Source organism: Peromyscus maniculatus, chromosome 12 (genome assembly GCF_049852395.1).
Source record: "Peromyscus maniculatus bairdii isolate BWxNUB_F1_BW_parent chromosome 12, HU_Pman_BW_mat_3.1, whole genome shotgun sequence".
Lineage (NCBI taxonomy): Eukaryota > Metazoa > Chordata > Mammalia > Rodentia > Cricetidae > Peromyscus > Peromyscus maniculatus.
The window spans coordinates 2,947,572-2,967,580 of record NC_134863.1 but is presented as its reverse complement, the minus strand read 5'-3'; the positions used below and the strand labels follow the sequence as shown (position 1 = coordinate 2,967,580).

Here is a 20,009-nt window from a genome sequence, read left to right as displayed (position 1 = left end):
ATCTTTGCTGTTACAGAGCAAAACAGTGAACTGTTGAATGTTCTTCTTTTTCTACAGTGCCTCCAAAGCCATTATACCTGCAGAATTTACCTTCATCCCATACACCCCAAGTCCCCAGGCATAAAGCTTTACCGAGTGCAAAACCAAGGATGGAGGAAGCTAATCCGGCCCCTACTTCATGTGCCTCAAAAGGAAAACCCAGTAAGGTGTCAGATCTCATCAGTCACTTTGAAGGAGGCAGGTAAGAGTTACCATGTAATAGGTGAAGGCGGGGAGGAAAAGATGGCCTTTGAAAATCACAGTATCTCACTAAGTTTCCCGCCTTTAACAAGTACATTTCAAAAATCAATTTCATGATCTTGCCCTGGTAGGTGTTAACATTCACTACATAAGGACAAACTGTTTCTCATTTCCTGTGTCTGTGTGTCATTCTGGGTCACTTCTGTGGCCATGCTGCTGTCCACTCTTGGTAGTAAGGCCACCATGTCATCTCAGACTCTGTTGTCCTCACTCTCTGAGGACCTGACTCCTGTGGATTCTTGCCTTCCTGGGCCCTCTCTAGTCTTTCTGACTCATTTCATTTAACAAGAGGCTGCTATACCAATTCAGCCTGCTTCCCTCTTCCTTTTGTTACCTCATAATAAGTGGTTCAGAGAGATAAACACAAAACTCATGCTGAATACCCATTTCATTCTAAACAAGGGAATTTTATATTCTTTAGTTCTAATGTATGAGAAAAATGTGCTTTTTCATGTAAAAATAAAAACCAAATTTAAACAAGTTGCTTTTCTGCTTGTACAACCTAAATTGTTTCATCTTAGAATTGTTTGTCATTAGAAATCTGAATAGAATGTCTATCATTTCACTTACACCATACAGCCAAAGAGTTTCACTCACTTAGGTGTAATATTGAGGGATAATTTCCCATTACATGAATCATTTTTTTAAATTTTATTTTACTATTTTATATGTATGGGTGTTTCATGTATATGAACTTTTAAGTATCATTATTATATATATAGTGACATTATAGCTCAGGAATATTTGGGGATGTCCTGGGAAGCATGAGCAAGCACAGAACTACAATGTCTTTCATTCAAAATTCAAAATGTAAACATAAGCCAGCTGGGGGCACAGGCCTATAATCACAACACTCACAGGGCTGAAGCAGGGGGATGGAGAGTTTGAGGAGAGTCTGGCCCCCATGGCAAGACTCTCTCAAAAACAAAAGAAGAAACTAAAATGTAATGCATTTATAAAATATTATGCTTACTATAATAGTTATAACTTCTGGAGAAAAATGATTAAAAGCCTGTCTTCATGTTTCATTCCTGACCAGTTGTGATATCTCCTGTAAATCCTCAAATACCTCTGAAGGGAATTTGTAATGCTTTTGATAGCTAAAATTATAGCAATATTTAAAGGAATGATTAAATTCCATTCAGTTTTTTTTCTTCTCAGAGTGAATTGATTCAAAAGAGGTCCTTCCAGTTTACAGATTCTACAGCCACTACAGTGACTGCAGAATGTAAGGAGGGCTGGAGCCTGAGCTTGGTATGAGTGCTTTCATCAGGGCTTGGGGACCTCAAAGGAGCCAATATTCCAAAGGCTGATGTTTCTACTGTCATCAGTTCTGTGACCCATTCTCTGCATTATTTGAATTTATCTCTCCAGGTAAAATGGGTACAACTTTTGTACTATATGTAAGGAAGGATGTGCTGTAATTCATGGTTCTAAGCATACGTAAGGCACAATGTCCATGTTTGGACAAAGCTTTGCAGGGTTCTACTTGTGGTGGACTCCATTGCAAGCAGCATTGGCATTGGTCTGGTGTCATACAAGCAGTGCCAGTGGGTGGTGTTCAAATCCACTAAAGACTTAGACTCAATTCCAACTTAGATTAAGTGAATTTATTCTTACTGCTAGCAGAAGGACGGCAGCCTTAAAGCCAGACAGTGTACCGTTCAGAAGGGGGTGAGGTGAGGTTGTAAGGTGGACATCAGAAAGGTGTGTGTCACAACTATCCATGGACTCCACAGCCGGACAGGAAAACTGTTTTGCTTCCCATAGTTTTTCTTTCTTTCCCACTATATAGTAATAATAATATAGTAATAATTTCCTCACTTTCTCATAGTGATAGTGAGTTTTACACAAGCAAAAGCAGCTGTTAATACTCACAGCCCATTATCCTATTATTTCTTTTTTGAGTCCGGGTTTCTCCGTGTAGTCCTGACTGTCCTGAAACTCACTCTGTAGACCAGGCTGGCCTTGAACTTAGAAAGCTATGCCTGCCTCTGCCTCCCGAGTGCTGGGATTAAAGGCGGTTCCATTATCCTATTCTTATCTCACTTGCAGGCCACAAGGATCTCTCAGGCATTCCAGAACCAAAGGTCAACAGTCCATATACTCGGCTCCATATTAAGTCATCACATGGGTACCTGTGTAAATTTATTCAGGTCTGAGCTTTCCAATGACTAGGATGGAGGAGTTCATCTCTGGGCAGGAAAAAACACAGTGCCATCAGCTTAGGGCTGGCTGTCATGTCCTCACATCAGGACAGCCAGTTCTAAAAGGGTCTGCAAAGCAGGTTAATACTGCATTGATTTTACTGTTGGACAGCGTCCACAAGCCTGCAGTCTGGGTTTCAGTTTTGATCCCTATTGTCACAGCCTACTACTTTGTAAAACAAAAGGAGGCCACTGGGTTCTCAATAACCACAGAAATAAGCCAGAAGGACCTTGGAGGGCCACGTATCACTGCTGTTGGGGACCTTAGATGAAGACCAGTGAGGTGGCTCAGCAGGAGGAGCGCCTGCCCCGCACGCACGCCTGAAACTCAGGGTAGAAGGAGAGATCTGACTCCTGACCTCCACAGTGCTCCACAGCCCATGCGTGTTCTCTCTCTCTCTCTCTCTCTCTCTTTCCCTCCCTCCCTCCCTCCCTCTCTTACACACACACACCAATCATAAATACTTTTTAAAGGACCAGCTGAGTGTCATAGTTTCACTTGGATGAAAGTAATACCATTCTTAGAATGATTTGGAGCGAGTAGATTTTATTTTATTTTTTACTGTAGCTTCCTTTTTCTCGCATTTTTCTTTCTCCTGGAATAAGAAAAAATACTCTTTTTTAGCTTAAAAAAACTTCATGATTTTAAAAATAACGCCTTCCCACAGACAAGTGCTGGGCTTTCCCAAGCATATTGCATGGCTAACTCCAACACACACACACACACACACACACACACACACACACACACACACACACACACACACACACACTTGCCTTCTGCAGGCTGCAGGGTCTCCTGAGCACTGGTTTAACTCCTGCTTTTCCGTGTTCCCAGCTCTTGCTCCTGGTGCAGATGTGCTTTTGATGTCAGCTGCTGCAGGAAATTGCTGCTTTCCAAGGCATGCTTTTGGAGACTATAGAAAGTGGACAGCTTGGTTCATCTCTGAGGACTTTTGACAGATTATCCAGGCTCAATATACACTATGTATAGAGGGCAATCACAAAGTAGAATGTGTCACACTTGCTTATGCTGGCCACTTCCTTCTTTTTATATATAAACATTTCTCCTTCTGACATTTTTTCCCTTCTCTTACTACTGTGGCCCTGGGGTTGAACTTGGACCATACATTTTTTCTTCCTTTCTTTGTTGCTAACTCTCACTGTTCCATTTTTCTGTTCTTTGGGTAAGGGTGGGTTAGGATGAAGGATGAAGGTAACAGCACATCTCTGCACTTGCTAAAGTGCCTTGCCATAGCTCACCCAGAGTCCCACCTGTACTGAAGATGGTGATCAGTCTTCGATTTTGTCCCCGCTTTTTGTTGGTAGCTATTCACCTGCTCCTCAGTCCCACTAAAAGGTTTCCTTATACGTGGGGCAAAGGTGATGGGATTAGAGCTGGACTTCACAGCTTGAGTTCTAGTTTTGCCACTTGCTAGCCAGGTGACATTGGCCGTAGGACCGAATCCTCCCATGTGTAGATTCCTCTGTTCATGGCCCGGCTTTAGGAATCAGGTAGAAGACTTAGCATGGTTTGCGACCCTTAGTGGGTACTTTGTGAACATTGTCTGCTGTTGTGTCGTTGCCGCAGGGTCACCACAGCCATCTACAATCTTAGACATTTGTTGAACTCTTCACATATCAAGCTAAGTTGTAGGAATAAATCTGGGAACAAGAAAACACTATCTTCACGCTCATAGACTCTTAATCTGTTTTAATTTCTTTTTATTTATGTCACAGAAATTTATCAGATATTTATAGCTTTGAGTTTATGTTCTCTCCCTCAACTTTAAATTATAGGTTAAAATGCTTTACAAATATTTCCATAGGAACATGATTATATATTGGGAGGATTTTCTTTTGTCCAGTTAATACTATCAAGATTACATAGACTATCAACAATAATAACTATTAACAGGGCTTTAAAGATGATTAAAAGAAGATTAGAGAAAGTGGTAGAGTATGCTGTGTAGATAGAACAACCAAGAAAAGCTTCTCAAAAGGCCTGAGTGACAGTGACGGAGGAGTGCCCTCTACCAGTGCCCTGGGGAAGATTTGCTGGGCCCACAAGAGCAGGGCTGCTGCCCCTACGATGTGCACAAATGGAGAACTACAGAAGGGTGGCAAGGCCTCAGTAAGGGGAAAGGCGGTCCAGGAGATGGGAGACGTGGGAGCTGGAGAAGGCAAGAGTCTTGCAGATGTCATGCATGAGTCTTGCAAGTGAACTCTTGCATGTATAAAGATCTGATTTGTGAGGACCAGATTGAAGAGATCAAAAGCAAAACTAAAGAGAACCATTGGGGATCAGTTGGCAGCTACCACTACTTATTATGTGTAATAAAGTTTTTCAAATGTTTCTACTTTCCAAATCAAATTAACTTGGTTTTATATCCAGTTCATAAACAAGGAATGCCTATGCTTGTTTGAAGAAATGTTAAGAAATAAAGATCTTGGGAAAAGGCAATCTCGTTAAACAAATACTCTTTCATCTCTATCCTTACTGAAAAAGTTGTATTAGTAAACAGCTCATGGGAATGCTCCAACCAAGAAATGTTCAGGTTCATCCCGTCTGCTTTTGGTTGTGAGCCTAGCCATTTACAGGTGACCCATCTCCAGCCTTTCCTCCTTTCTAAATAACTGCTTGTTTAAATGTGGCTCATGTCCAAAGAATCTGTGTTTCCAAAACCATCATGAATCGGTATGATGTTTCTTTTCACCTGGAATTGACTCGTTTTCATTCTAAAGCTTTTCATACTGATGTTTCTTTTTGTATTTTATCTTACAGTGTTTTGTCAAGTTACATTGACTTGCAAAAAGATTCTACAGTGAACCTAAATATTCCTCAAACTCCAGGACAGCATGGATTGACCTCCACACCTCGGCAGAAATTCCTAGCACAGCACTCTCCACAGAAGCAGGAAAATGATGCAGATCAGACTCGGGGCCAACATAGTTGTTCGGCCAACGGCGTGGTGGCAGCACAAAACCAGATGGAATGTGAAGATGAGAAAGAGACTACGTGTAGCCCAGAGACCTCTGTTCAAACTGATGTGGCCTCTCTTCATACACACTTGGTGAATGGAGAAAGAAATGAAACTACCACAGATCCTGCATCATCCATAACCAATAGCCATGATGAAAATGCTTCTGACAGCTGCGGGGCTCCAGGAGCTGACTTAGGGCTGCCCTCCAAAGGAGGAGGGCCGGGAATGGAAACTGAGCTACAAGAGAAGGAAAATGGAGTGAGCACCATGGAACTGGATAAGCTGGACCAGCACCATGAAATGAAGGTAAAGCATAAACTGTCTCATTCCAGGGAAGCATTGCCTAGTGTGTTACTGTTCCAGATGCTTTCATAACACCTGTGAAATGCATGACTCAGGTTACACACACTAGCAGATAAACCCTTTGCAAGCTCCAGCAGCTACTGGGTTCTATCCCCTCTCAAAGGTGTTTCCCTTTTTCTTCTTGTGTACCTTCTTTTGATCATTCTGTTGTGATTTCTAAAAGCATGGTTGTGTTGTAGGAAAACCACAGCAACCATGTTATTTCCACTTGGGAGGCAGATGTTCTTTGTGGCTCTAGATGTTGGTGTTATAGAGCAGTATTGTTTCCCTGGTATAACAAACTGCAAACCTAAATAGGAACATGCAGGAAATACCAGCTTCTACAGCCAGGGGTGTTACACTAGACCAGGGTGGACCTGGAGGGAACTGAACCAGCACCGTGAGATGAGAGTGACCTGAGACTTGATCCCTCAGGGTTAAGCACCGGCATGGGTGCAGTCAGCAGCTCAGGAGTCGGGGTGATACAGTTCACATAAAATAGGAAGTTTTGCTAGCTGTATTTTATCATACTTTTAAGGAAATCTTTTAGAAAATGAAAAAGTATAATGTGATTGATCAAACAGAACCAGAAAATCTTGATACTGCTTCTGGCACATCCATTAACTCACAGGTATTTTTGTATGTGACTCTAATCGCAGATTGTTTTGGTCTTGTTTATATCAGTATCTTACTTTGGGATTTTAATAACATGGCATTCATGCCGTACTTTGGATTTCTTGTAGCAAATGTGTCATGTAAGTTTCATTGTGAATTTCCTAGTCTTTAACATGCTGTGTATTTTTCTGAAAACAACCTAGAAATTTCTCTTGCTTGATGTTTCTTGTTGAATATATTAAATAAAATTAAAACTTTGGCAATTGTAGGAATATCAAATGGAAAATCCAAATCTTAAATCTACTTATGATACTTGTGGTTTTATGCCCTAGCATAGGCAGACACATAGTAAAGGGCTGATTCTAAAATGTTGACTGACTGACTGGTGGTTGTATTTAGAACTCTAACTGAAGTGTAATCAACGAGGATTATAATTGTAAGCAAATGGGTGAGAGAAAGTGACTCATGCTTCATAACATTGTCTAAAAAGGCAAAGAAACACAGCACAGCAAAGGGATTCTCCATGTGAGTCAGCGGGATAAAATTGGGTGTTTCCGCACTTGAGCGATGGTGACAGGAAGAGGCGGCCAGAAGCACGTTGTCTTTCTCAGTTGAGATGATGCCCTTAGGGTCACCTGTGATGCCCAAGTGCCGCTCCTGTGAAGGGGGTTTGTGTGGCTCCTGTGGTTGGTCCCTGGCTGGTCCTTCTACTTTGTGTTGTTTTTGTAGCTGCATATTCTTAGATGAATTTTACTTGACTTGAGAGAGATAATACAATTTTTTTTCTTTTTTGAAAATAGATATTTTTTCATAAAATATATTCTAATTATTCTTTCCCTTCCCATTTGTCCCAGATCATCCCTTTTTCCCCACCCAGCCAAATTCATACCCTTTCTTTCTCTTTCTCATTAGAATACAAATGGGCATCTAAAAATAAGAACAAATACGGCAGAACAGGACAAAAACAAACCTTTTTTATTATTAAGCTAATGAATCAGAGTGTAATACAGGGTCTTTCCCTGATACCTAGTGGATGGCACATGCCACGTAGGGTGAGCTGTTGATCCAAACACCACCCGGTGCCAGCATGGTGTTAGTGCGTCACCCTGTCCTTCTCTGAAGCCTGCCACTCTGTTTCCTTGTCTATGTTATATGTTAATGGTCAGGGACGGTATATTTTGTTAACTGTATTTTAACATAATTAGGAATAAAAGAGAACTTCTTTTTACAATTTGTAGTAGACTATTGTGTAGTAAGTAGTTGGGACAAGGAACTGATGGTGCTCCTTCTGGCTTAGGGCTGGACAGGTCAGGAAAACTCCTGTGTAGTTAAGGGATATAAGCTTCATGATGACAGAGCTCTTTTCCATGATAATGTAGTAATTCTATGTGGTTATGTGTGATAAATACCCTTGGTGACCTTCAGATCATCTAGTGCTTCTTAAACTTTCTAATGTGATGAAGTGTTAAGATACAATATTTTGAAATTTATCATGCACACAACTGAAAAATAATCACTCTGTCTTTATGTAAGTGGATAAAGAGACTTATGTAAGAAGAGTTTCAAGTCAATCTCATTTAAACAAATAGTCAACCTAGTGGCCGTTTTCTTGAAGGAAGCTCTAGTGGGCAGCACAGCTCCCTTGTGTACCGTTGATGAAGGAACACCCTTCTCTGTCCAGAAAGGTGGTCCTCTCGAACTGAGTAGAAGGCGTCAAGATGCCCATGGCACAGTGAGGGTGGGAAGGGACGCTTGGCTAGCCAGCCCGGTTAACCAGATTACCCCTGAGGGTGACAGCCAGACTACCCTCCTGCCCTTAGTAGACGTTTCCCAAATGCCCACCCGCAGGGAAGATGAAAAACAATGGCAAATGGTGTGGAATATTATTTTAACTGGGCAGAGATGTGTGGCATTTGTTTATGCTGAGGAATATTACTTTAACTGTGTAAAGGTGTGTGACTTTTGTTCATGCTGCATTTGTTCAATGATGTAAAGATGTGTTACCTTTGTTTCCCCTTGCCTGCCTAAGGCACCTGATTGGTCTAATAAAGAGCTGAATGGTCATTAGCTGGGCAGAGAAAGGATAGGTGCAGCTTGTGGACAGAAAGAATAAACAGAAGGAGAAATCTAGGCTCAAAAAGGAAAAAGAATAAGAGAAGGAGGAGAGAATGAGGGACATGCCTGGGGCAGAAGCCAGGCAGCCGCCAACCAACCAGACATGCGAAGCAGTGAAAATAAGATATACAGAAGGAAAGAAAAGTAAAAATCCCCAAGGCAAAGGGTAGATAAAGAGAAACAGGTTAATTTAAGTTAAAAGAGCTAGCCAGGCCGAGCATTCATAACTAATAGTAAGTCTCTGTGTCATGATTTGGGAGCTGGCTGGGTGGCAGACCAAAAGAAAAAGCCTGGTACAGTCAAATGCAAAGTATAAATAGAAAGGTATAATAGTCTGGAAGTTTAATCTTATTAAAATATACCATTAGTCACTATTAATAAGTGAGAACTGACTTTAAAGAGTCTCTCTGATTATAAGCTATTTTATTGATATGAGGATATATTTTGAACAATGGCAACTGTAAAATATTTTAATTTTTACCATGTAAAAGCTAGAGGATGACTAACTGGCATCCTGACTACTCTGAGAGCACTACACTCTTCCAACAATGAAACTTCAGTTTTCTGAGGCAGGATCTTCTATGGAACTCCTTAGGTTGTCCAGGGTAGCCTCAAACTCCCAACCCTCCTACCTACCTCAGCATCCTGTGGGTTGGAATTACAAGCATGTAACACTATATTCATCTTAAATAAATGCTAGTAATCTGCAATATAGCTGTACATCTAAAAGTATCTTTTAAACATCAAAACTGGCAAATAAAAATAAAGTTCAAATCATAAGCATTTTGTTATACCTTTAGTCACTAGGTGATACTTTGAAGAAAGAAACACTCTGAGTAACTTTGAGAAAAGACAAACACAATATATTTGAAGGAATATCTACCTTGTAAAGTTTACCTTGTGCATGTGAAACTATGGAGAGATTTTCATTTATACGACTTTGTAGATACGTATCCATTAAAGTGTGTGTACTTAAGAAACGGCAATCATTTTTAATTAAATTCCTTCTAAGGCATGCTAAACACATAGTTTTTGTCTCATTGCAGAGTATGCTTTATTAGTTTAAGCACTTATGAAAACTAAACTTCACTCCAGACAGGAATTAGGGTACTGTCCCCTGTGACATCTGTTAGGGTCTGAGAGAAGCCCCCCAAGAAAGAGCATCAGTCACGTATGCAACAGCAAGAGCATTTATTATTTCCAACATGTTGGGGTGGCAAATAGCTATCCCTAAGGGAGGCTCAAGCTCCTTTTAAGTAGAGTTAGGGGGATTCCAGGGAGGAGGGATTAATCTGGTACTGATTGGTAAAGGAAAGATTAGTCTGAGGGCTGATAAGCATTCAGAATATCTAACTGTCACATATGCTAACATGAAAATTAATGGACAAAGGATGTAGCTCAGTGATCGACAAATTCCTGTTATTTGTGAAACCTTGTGTTCAGTTACAAACAAGTGTTGTAATCTAAGTTATTTTTTCCTCCATTTTCAATTACTGTTTGGTTGTAATTATTTTTTAATTGATTTTTTCATACAGTATGTTCTGGTCACATTTTTCCTCTCTCCTAGATGCTGTAGTTGTAATGTTTAGATCATTGATTAATTTAGAAACACAAATGAAACATTTGTGCTCCAAGAATACCAAGTGATGGACAGGCTGCTAAGAAGCAGGTGAAGTAGACTTGAAATTGGCTGCATGGTCAAGGATGAAGTGGGATGGGATAGGAGATATAGTCAATGAGCAAAGGCAAGATTCAATATTTAAGGAAATATATTGATGAGCATGGACTTCAATTAAGATTTTTAATTCCAATCAAATTGGTCTTATAATGAGGCCAGAAAGGATAGAGAAATTAGTATGAGAGCAATGGGCTAGACTTATTTCTGAGTTGTAATCTCACTGGATTGCCTGGGGTCATTGTACTCCTGGCCTTTAATTAAACCTCATCCTCCCAAGGAGCTGGTAGTGCAGGCTTATGGACCCATGATCACCTGAGGCCTTAACTTATGAGGAAAGCTGAAGACAGATTGATGTGGGCTGGTGTGCAGTGGGCTAGTGTGCAGTTTGTGTGTGTGTGTGTGTGTGTGTGTGTGTGTGTGTGTGTGTGTGTTGTGTACATGTAGAGGTTGGTCTACACCTTTCACCCTTCTTGTTTAAGGCAGAGTCTCTTGTTGATTGTTGTATATGCTACACTAGCAGGCCCAGAAGCTTCTGAGCTCTGCCTCTGCCTGCCAACTCACAGAGTCCCCTGGAATTGCATAGACACACTAACTTCCATGGCTTTATGGGGTTTCCAGGGTAAAAATAAACACACCGACTCTTATATTATTTAAACTGCTTGGCCATTAGCTCAGGCCTACCACTGACTAGCTCTTACTCTTATACTAAGCCCATTTCTGTTAATCTATATGTTGCCACGTGTTCCGTGGCTTTACCTGTTGCCTCTACAAGTTGGGGTTGGACATCCTACAGTCCCTTATTCTCTGCATTTTGACTAGATGTGGATCTTTGTTGCCAAAAGAAGCCTCTTTGATGATGGGTAAGGCTTATACATATATGTGGGTAAGATATATATTCCGAGTTCAGTTAGAACCAGTGTTTGAAAAATGGTAGTAATAAGTTCTCCTCTCAGGTCCATGACTTCACCAACCAGGGCTAGTCAGCCTGTTTACAGTACTAGCTATGAATTCTCTCCTATTTAGTGGCCCTTGAGTCCAATTCGAAGATTATCAGTTACCCCAACATGAAAGTGATGCTATTATACCATTGTGGATATCTTACTGGTCCAGCTGTTGTGGTTCATAGGCTTTATAGTTGTGTAAGACTATTACTTGCTTTTCTCCCTTGGCAGTTTGCACAGCACCTTCAGATACTATGAGAGCTACTCCTCAGGAGGCTTCCAGGTCCATCCAGCTCATCGCCTTCAAGTCCTGTGTCCCAAGTGCAGTGTCCTCAGTAGTTGGGACTTACTTTCAGACTCTAAAAGGCAAACAAGGGAAACAGCAGTTGCCCATATTGTTTTGGGAGACTTGTTTCCTTCAAAGCAACAACTCAAATCAAGATGTGAGAAGCCTGGTGCTGGGGTTATTGTTAGATAACCACAAGTACATGGCTTTTGTGGGATCATTGTCCCTCCATTTCATGGACCTCCTTTAAAAAGTGTATGTGGATGTATGCATATGTGCATACATATGCATGTATACATACATTAACATTATACTTTTAAGATTTTGTTTATGTGCGTGGGTGTTTTCCCTGCTTGTGCGCCTGTGCGCCCCATGTTGTAGTGCCCATGGAGGCCAGAAGAGGTAACTGGATACTCTGGAACTGAGTTGCAAAGCTGACATGCAGTGCTGGAAACCAAACCTGTGTCCTCTGCAACAGCAGCAAATGCTCTCAAGCACTGAGCCGCCCTCCACGCTTCTAGATCGCACATGTTTTCAAGTTTATGAAGTGATGTCCTCTTTTGCCTTTCCAAGCTTCCTAGTATTGTTTATATGTCCTCCCTCTTCCTCTGCATTGCCCTCTAAAGACCCCCCATCTTCCCCACCCCCTTTACAGCAGCTGTATCCATCCCCCACCCCTACCCCGTCCTCCCCACCCCCCTTTACAGCAGCTGTATCCATCCCCCACCCCTACCCCATCTTCCCCACCCCCTTTACAGCAGCTGTATCCATCCCCCACCCCTACCCCATCCTCCTCATCCCCCTTTACAGCAGCTGTATCCATCCCCCACCCCTACCCCGTCCTCCTCATCCCCCTTTACAGCAGCTGTATCTATCCCCCACCCCTACCCCGTCCTCCTCATCCCCCTTTACAGCAGCTGTATCCATCCCCCACCCCTACCCCGTCCTCCTCATCCCCCTTTACAGCAGCTGTATCCATCCCCCACCCCTACCCCATCTTCCCCACCCCCCTTTACAGCAGCTGTATCCATCCCCCACCCCTACCCCATCCTCCCCACCCCCTTTACAGCAGCTGTATCCATCCTCCACCCCTACCCCATCCTCCTCACCCCCCTTTACAGCAGCTGTATCCCACTGCCCCGATCTCTAGACCTGCCCCTTCCTCTACCCCATTATCTTGTTTTGTTTCCCTGGTTTCTGTGTTAACTCCAGGTTATACACTTGCACCTGTAAAGGTTTGGAGCTAGGACCCACAAGAAAGAGAGAACATAGGATGCTCTTTTTTCTGGGTCTAGGTTATTACAGTCACTATATATTCTAAGTTCCATCTTTACCAGACTGGACCAACACATAGGATCTTAGTACCTCATCTTAAAGGGAGATTATGCATCTACCTCATAATGTTGTGGGTATGAATCTCTTACAAGGAGTAAACTACTAAAAACTGTTTTTGGTGCATTTTCAGAGTTATGTACTTGCTAAATGTATACAAACCCCTGTTTCTTCATGTGTGGGTCAAAGGAGTAGACTCAAGATCTGAAATGTCACTTCCACATCTATTTTGTTCTGAGGCACTCACCATATAGGATGAGCTATTTTATTTTATTTTATTATTTTATTTTATTGTGTATGTAAATTGTAAGTCAATAGTGGGAATGAGCTGGGGAAATAGCTCAGTTAGTAGAATGCTAGAACTAGCATGTACTGGTCCCTGATTTTGACCCCTGTGCTGCATAAGATGGGTGTAATGGTACATGCCTGTGATCCTGGGACTCAGGAGGCAGGAAAGGAGGAAGGTCAGAAGTTCAAGGTCATCCTCTGCTATGTAGTGAACTTTGAGGCCAGTGTGGTCACAGGCTGTCATTTGTATTAACTCTTCTTGATTTTCTTTCTTCTTAGTTTTTTAATCTGTAGATTTTGGGATATTTTATAATAAGGTATCCCACACAGGCCAGATTTTCAGAGTACAGACCAAATATAATGTCAAAATACCATTATGATTTAACTTAAAATTACCCTGGAAGCCACATTAAATATTTTGCTTTCTGAAAAAGGCACTAAAATGATGTATCCAAACAGCGATGCACCTCTTGAATTAGGGAACACAATGTTGGTTTCCAAAGTCAATGCCAGTTTTTATGAGAGAACGAGACTCAAATTCTGAGATGTATCTATACAAAGCCACCCCCTCTTTTGATGTGGAAGAATGTAAGTCATGAACAGCAAATGTAGGTAGAAATTCTCCAGAACAGAGAGTCATTTTGCTCATTCCCATAACAGCCTGATGATTCACACAAATTTTTTACATACACATGTGAAGTAAGCCCAAATAAGGATATGGGAGATGGAAAAACTGCAATTAATTTATAATTTGTGAGTAACTATTTAAAATAACTTTTTCCTGCTTAAAATGAAATCACACAAGAGCTCAATATACTAAAGAGTTAAGAAGCATAATTCCAACAGCTCATCCATTTTGGCAAAAGCAAAGCTGAAGCAACAACTAACAATCGGGAGAACTAAGCGTGGAAAGAGAAGTACATGAAGGGACCCCCTTTACAGCAGCTGGATCCACCCCCTTTACAGCAGCTGGATCCATCCCCTTTACAGCAGCTGGATCCACCCCCCTTTATAGCAGCTGGATCCATCCCCCTTTACAGCAGCTGGATCCACCCCCTTTACAGCAGCTGGATCCATCCCCCTTTACAGCAGCTGGATCCATCCCCTTTACAGCAGCTGGACCCACCCCCCTTTACAGCAGCTGGACCCACCCCCCTTTACAGCAGCTGGATCCACCCCCTTTACAGCAGCTGGATCCACCCCCTTTACAGCAGCTGGATCCACCCCCCTTTATAGCAGCTGGATCCATCCCCCTTTACAGCAGTTGGATCCACCCCCTTTACAGCAGCTGGATCCATCCCCCTTTACAGCAGCTGGATCCATCCCCTTTACAGCACCATTGTAGGCAGAAAGAAATTTGCATATATAGTCTATTGCTGTACAGGGTATATTTTTTTATTCTGGTGGTTTCATTGAAATATATTTTTAGACATTATCCTGAGAATCAACTTTCAGTATATGAGTGTAGTCACACGATTCTTGGGTTTTGTTCTGGTTTGTTGTGGTGGCTGTGCTGCTGGGGGAGGCTGGCTTTCCCAAGCAGAGGCTCACTCTAGCCTGGACTGCCTGAAAATTCAGTGATCTTCCCATCTCCTATGCTGGAACAGCAGTCAGGAGCCTCCACACTAGGCTGCAAAGGATTTTGTTTTTTTTTAAAGGAGTCAGCTGGACTGGAGAGAGAGCCCAGAAGTGTAGAGTGTCTGCTGTGCAACCATGAACTAGAGTTCAGATCCCAGCACCCAGCAGTGTAGAGTGCTGTGCAACCATGAACCAGAGTTCAGATTCCAGCACCCACAAAAAAGGCCTGGCTCCCTGTGCAAGGCTGTAACTCCAGCTCTAAGGGGAGCAGAGACAGGGAGATCATGGCTCTTGCTGGTTTCCAGCCTAACTGAGAAAATAAGAGTCCTAGGTTCAGGAAAAGACCCTGCCTCAACTGTGTAGGTGGCAAATGGGAGAGGACACTTGGTACTCTTATGTGACTTCTGTGTTAGTATGCACAAGCACATGTGTCTAATCATACACAAATGCACATATACTCACAATTACATAAAGAAATCTTTTTAAAAAATCCTTTTACCTTAAGGAGGGGGTAATATAGGGTGCTTCTTCATATTATTTACTACATTTTAAAATTATTTAAACTCATAATTATTTGTTAGTTACCTTGAAATGGCAAGCCTGTTTGTTAGAATTCTCTAGAATGAAATTGGGCTGTTTATTGAATCAGTGTTAGGTGGCTGTTATTGTTTCCAAAGGCTCACAGTACAGAGGGTTTCTCAGTGAAATGCTAAGGGCAAGGCAGAGCTTGGATAATTCTGAATTTGCAAATGTTAACTGTAGCTGCTTATTTAAATATCTTATGGTCAAAAAAAAAAATCAGGCTAGACCCAGTATGCCAATGAAACTTCTTTTTTTTTTTTTTTTTTTTTTTTGGTTTTTTTTCGAGACAGGGTTTCTCTGTGTAGCTTTGCGCCTTTCCTGGAACTCACTTGGTAGCCCAGGCTGGCCTTGAACTCACAGAGATCCGCCTGCCTCTGCCTCCCGAGTGCTGGGATTAAAGGCGTGCGCCACCAACGCCCGACAAACTTTTTTTTTTTTTTTTTTGAAGCTGAGATCGAACCCAGGGCTTTGTGCTTGCTAGGCAAGCGCTCTACCACTGAGCTAAATCCCCAACCCGCCAATGAAACTTCTAAACCTACTGCAATCTAGAGATGTGGCTCAGTAAGGAGATTACTTGCTCAGTATATTTGAGGGTTCCATCACAAACACCACAAAAATATAAAACAACATATAGCCACTTCCTTATTTATGCATAAATTTAATTAAGCTTGGTGACATAAAAGGAAACATCAAATATATTAACTTCAGTTTCTCCCATACTCACAGAATACAGGTCACTTCTGTAATCCTCAATGTGAGAATTTCTTCCAACCAGGGAGCAGCAGTCAGCCGCATGGAGACATGCCAGTGTCTTTGAATTTAGTTATTTCAGATACTAGCTCTAGTCTTCAGGTTGAGGGCTCAGTCTACAAAACCCTGTTAGTTCACTTAAATTGCAAACCATAAACTCAAATTGTGCATCTGACCAACTGCTTTGGCTTGCAGGAGGAGGTCAAGCTTGCCCTCTTTGGCAGGCCTTGGCTTGCAGAAAGCTTGTGTTCAGCTACCCAGAAATTCTCCAAGTTCGGTTCTTCTGGCTTGTCAGGAGGTACCATGATTGAGTAGTCATGGTTGCTAATAGACTGGTTGGGAAGTTCAGTTTTTCCTATCACTTGAAATTATTGTTGGTATTCTTTCTTTGCTGGTATAGACAGCACAGGACACCTTCTAAATGAAGAGACTCATTGTGAGCTACTGTTGGACAAAGATAAGTAAGAATTTCTTTGTGGTCAGCTCCAGGTCAGAGGTGTGGAGGAGGCTTGTTTGTAATCTGCCTTGGAATATTTTGTTTGTTTGTTTATCTGGTCTGCCTTGGAAACACATAGGAAAAAATTTTAACATATCATAATATGTGGTAAATATCACAGAGCCCCACCTGGATAGATATGACATTCCTTCATAAATCTATGAATACGTATGTTTTAAAAAATAATCTTTTAAATTGGAAGCTATTTTTTCCACTAAAGTGTATAGATTTTATACACCTGATGATTATTAAAATGCTCTTTAAAAGCTTGTGTCTACTGGAATTTCTTTGGGAAAAATAAAATATATATTAAAATGCACCATAGCTATAACATTCTGTGTTAAAGCAAGTTTTGTTAGTAGACAATATGTATCTGTGTTCTTTATGTCAAAGTCTTATTTTTTGTTGCATAGAATGATAAGAGGAAACTATTTAAACTATATAATAGTTACTTAAAATTCTTTATGACTGGAACTGATATAGTGACTTTGTGCCAAGAGCCATCCCTGGTGGTGGATGGGTCCTGCAGAGGATGTATGGAGTCGGTGGAGAAGGAAGTGAGCCATGCCATGGTGGTCAGGAGAATCTTGCAGCCTGACTGACTAGCAGCCAGAGTGTTTCTTTATTTATACAGAACATAGTTAGCAAGGATACATTCATGATGTTCCAAAATATAGATCATATCATTTTTGGTTTGGGACATGTGTTTCACTTCCTTTTGCTCATCTTTTAGTCATCATTAATAAACTATGACAGAACAGAGTTATCATTTCCAGTCATTTCCCCTCAAGTTTTGACATCATTAATAAACAGAGTTATCATTCTTACTCATAAACCCCATAACCCAATTTTTGAGACTCTAGAGGCATATGACAGCCTGTGCTCAGGCTGGTTGTTTTGGTTGCTTCAAGGACACTAGACCAAAACAAAATCTTCAACCACCCTGGGCATTTTGCTATATCTCAAGCAATGTATTACTAACTCTTAGTGGTCAGAGTGCCCAGGAAAAATCCTCAGGCTAAAGCTGCTACAGTTATTATTCAAATTCTGGCATAATACAATCAATGTTCGCATTTATATCTTTATAGAATTTGTCTATATGTCTAATCCTGGCATTCTGTTGTTCCTTGGTCATATGACATCATAGTGGCTCTACATGAGCTAACTTCTAAGAGAGGGAGGTCCTAACACCTCATACTTTTATCATCTTTCTACTCCATACTTTGCTCATCAGTATGTCCCTATATAGGGCAGAGTTGTATGCCACATAATTGTCTGAGTGTACAGTGGGAAGAGGCTTATAATCTGAATTGTGGACAATTCCTCTAGCCCACCGAATCTTGTTGACCTTTTTAAATTTACTTTGTTTTGACTATCTTGTTCCAGTGTAAGTGCAGGGAGAGATGTTTCAAGAATGTCTCATAGCCTCATGAAGAGACCTCTGGTTTCTTTATGTGTCACAACCTCCAAGGTGTAAGGAAGACCTTCAAGTAGATAAGGATATCTCCCTCAAAGTGTGGGGGGGCGGGGGGAATAGTATGTTCAGGACTTTTCTGGGTAAGCTTAGAAGCAGCATTCCTGGGAGAAGGCATAAATGATTCATAAGGAATTTTCCATCAATCCAACATCCTCAAATTGTACAAATATTAAAAGTGCCCCAAGTATATAGCAGGTGGAGATGAAAACCAAAGGTGGCATGGCAGCCATCATGTGGCTCAGCTTTGCTGGGTCTTTGTCAAGCAGCTGTGCTGGCTTTATGACTTCTGCCATTCCATTCAGATATGGCTGTGCCAATTTTGTAACTGTGCAACCGAGCCATCTTCAACTCAGCATTTTTGTTGTGTGCAAAGCAAGAATAAAAATTACACATGTTTTGTAGCTTAAAAAAATGAGTCAAAGACTAGGCATGCTGACACACACCTTTAATTCCAGCACTCTGAAGTCAGAGGCTGGCAGATCTGTTTGAGTTCACTGCAGACTTGGTATACATGGCAAGTTCAGGACAGCCACATAGAGAGCAAGGTCTGGGCGAGGTGAGCCAAGCCTTTGCTGAGTACTGCTGCCACCCCTTGGGTTCTGCAGAGTATGACGCATGTTTGTACTTGGCCAGGTTCAGCTCAGGCACTTTGCAGTCAGCAAAACATTGTTTCTTCTAATCATCCTATTCAAGACCCTACAGATCTGTGACCTCACTCCGTGTCAATAATAAATAGTGTAATCTGTCAGCATATTTTATGGCCAATGAGAAGTGCTTTATTATAACAAAATAAATCTGCTGAATTATTTTTAAAATAATGTCAGGGGCCTGGAGAAATGACTCGGTGGTTAAAACACTTGCTGAACAAGCAGGAGAGTAGAGTTGAGATCCCCAGACACAGTGGATGTGGTGACCACCTGTAATCCCAGACTCAGGGAGACGGATACAGATATGGTCCCCGGAGCAAGCTGGATGGGGGGGGGGGGGGGCAGCCCTATCGATGTACTCTAGGTCTGATTGGGAGGTGGACTGAGAACAATTCCCAACATCAAGCTCAGGCCTTCACACACAAGTTTATACACTTGTACATACATACTACATACACATACGTAAAAAATATTGTCAGATCTAGATGTAAACCATATCAAAGAACTTAAGTCAAAAAGGTACATCATCACTAAGAGATAAAATGAAAAAAAAAAAACTGACAGGAGAAGGAACATGGATTTGTCACAAAGGCATCTAGCTAAATGACCAGCAGAATATCAAAGTTAGGATGACTCCACTTCCTCTGATGTTCTGGAAGACTGTAGATCCGTGGTCTCCAAGCTGGATGAAGAGCCCAGAAGTGGAGAAGAGTTTTAACAGCAGGCGCAAAGTAGAATTAGTCATGATGGGAATATCCTGTGCTGTGAGTGTGGTGGTGTTTACATGCTGATATGAGTTTCTCCAAACTCCACAGAGTGTGCTTTACTGTCAGAAGATCGGGCCTCAGTGGGTCTGACTTAAAGTCTCGTGTTAATGCTGGCCAGCATTTCTTGTGGATAGAAAGGATAATGTGTTTCTGTTTCTTCCTCTGAAGTGTATTTATATGTGTAAAAACAGTTTTAGAGAGATTCCTCACACAGCAATAAATGTTACAGACAAAAGACGCTGGATTCCAAGGATTGGCCTGAGCTTGACATGAGAGTTTCAGAACAGGGTGGCAATGAGGAAAACTTAGAGGATTAATGTTTAAAACTTCATGTGTTTTATTTTATATTTGAGATTCTAATAAAATTACATTGTGTCTTCCCTTTTCGCCTCCCCCTACCCCCCCTCTATATCCCTCCCCACTTTCCTTCAGATTCATGGTCTTTGTTCACTAACTGTTATTGCATGCATGTATGTATAGGTCTATAAATATACATTCCTAAATATGACTCGTTCATGCCTTTTAATGTATGTATGTTTTCAGGTATGATCGTTCATAGGACTTGGTTGTCCATATTTCATGGACCATAGCCAGATAGCTAAAAAGGGGTGGTGCCAGAATGGG

The 20,009-nt window shown here is 41.5% G+C and overlaps 1 protein-coding gene across 17 annotated transcripts in view; it reads left to right on the top strand.

The window, feature by feature from the left end:
- The window catches only part of Fgd4 (FYVE, RhoGEF and PH domain containing 4), a 197,719-nt gene that overhangs the window by 123,155 nt on the left and 54,555 nt on the right, over positions 1-20,009 (top strand). For all 17 annotated transcript variants that reach the window (XM_076548382.1, XM_076548381.1, XM_076548388.1 and 14 more), the window contains exons 3-4: positions 58-241; positions 5,293-5,797. In XM_076548382.1, the coding sequence (XP_076404497.1) occupies positions 58-241; positions 5,293-5,797 (689 nt within the window). The remainder of the gene's footprint in view (positions 1-57; positions 242-5,292; positions 5,798-20,009) is intronic.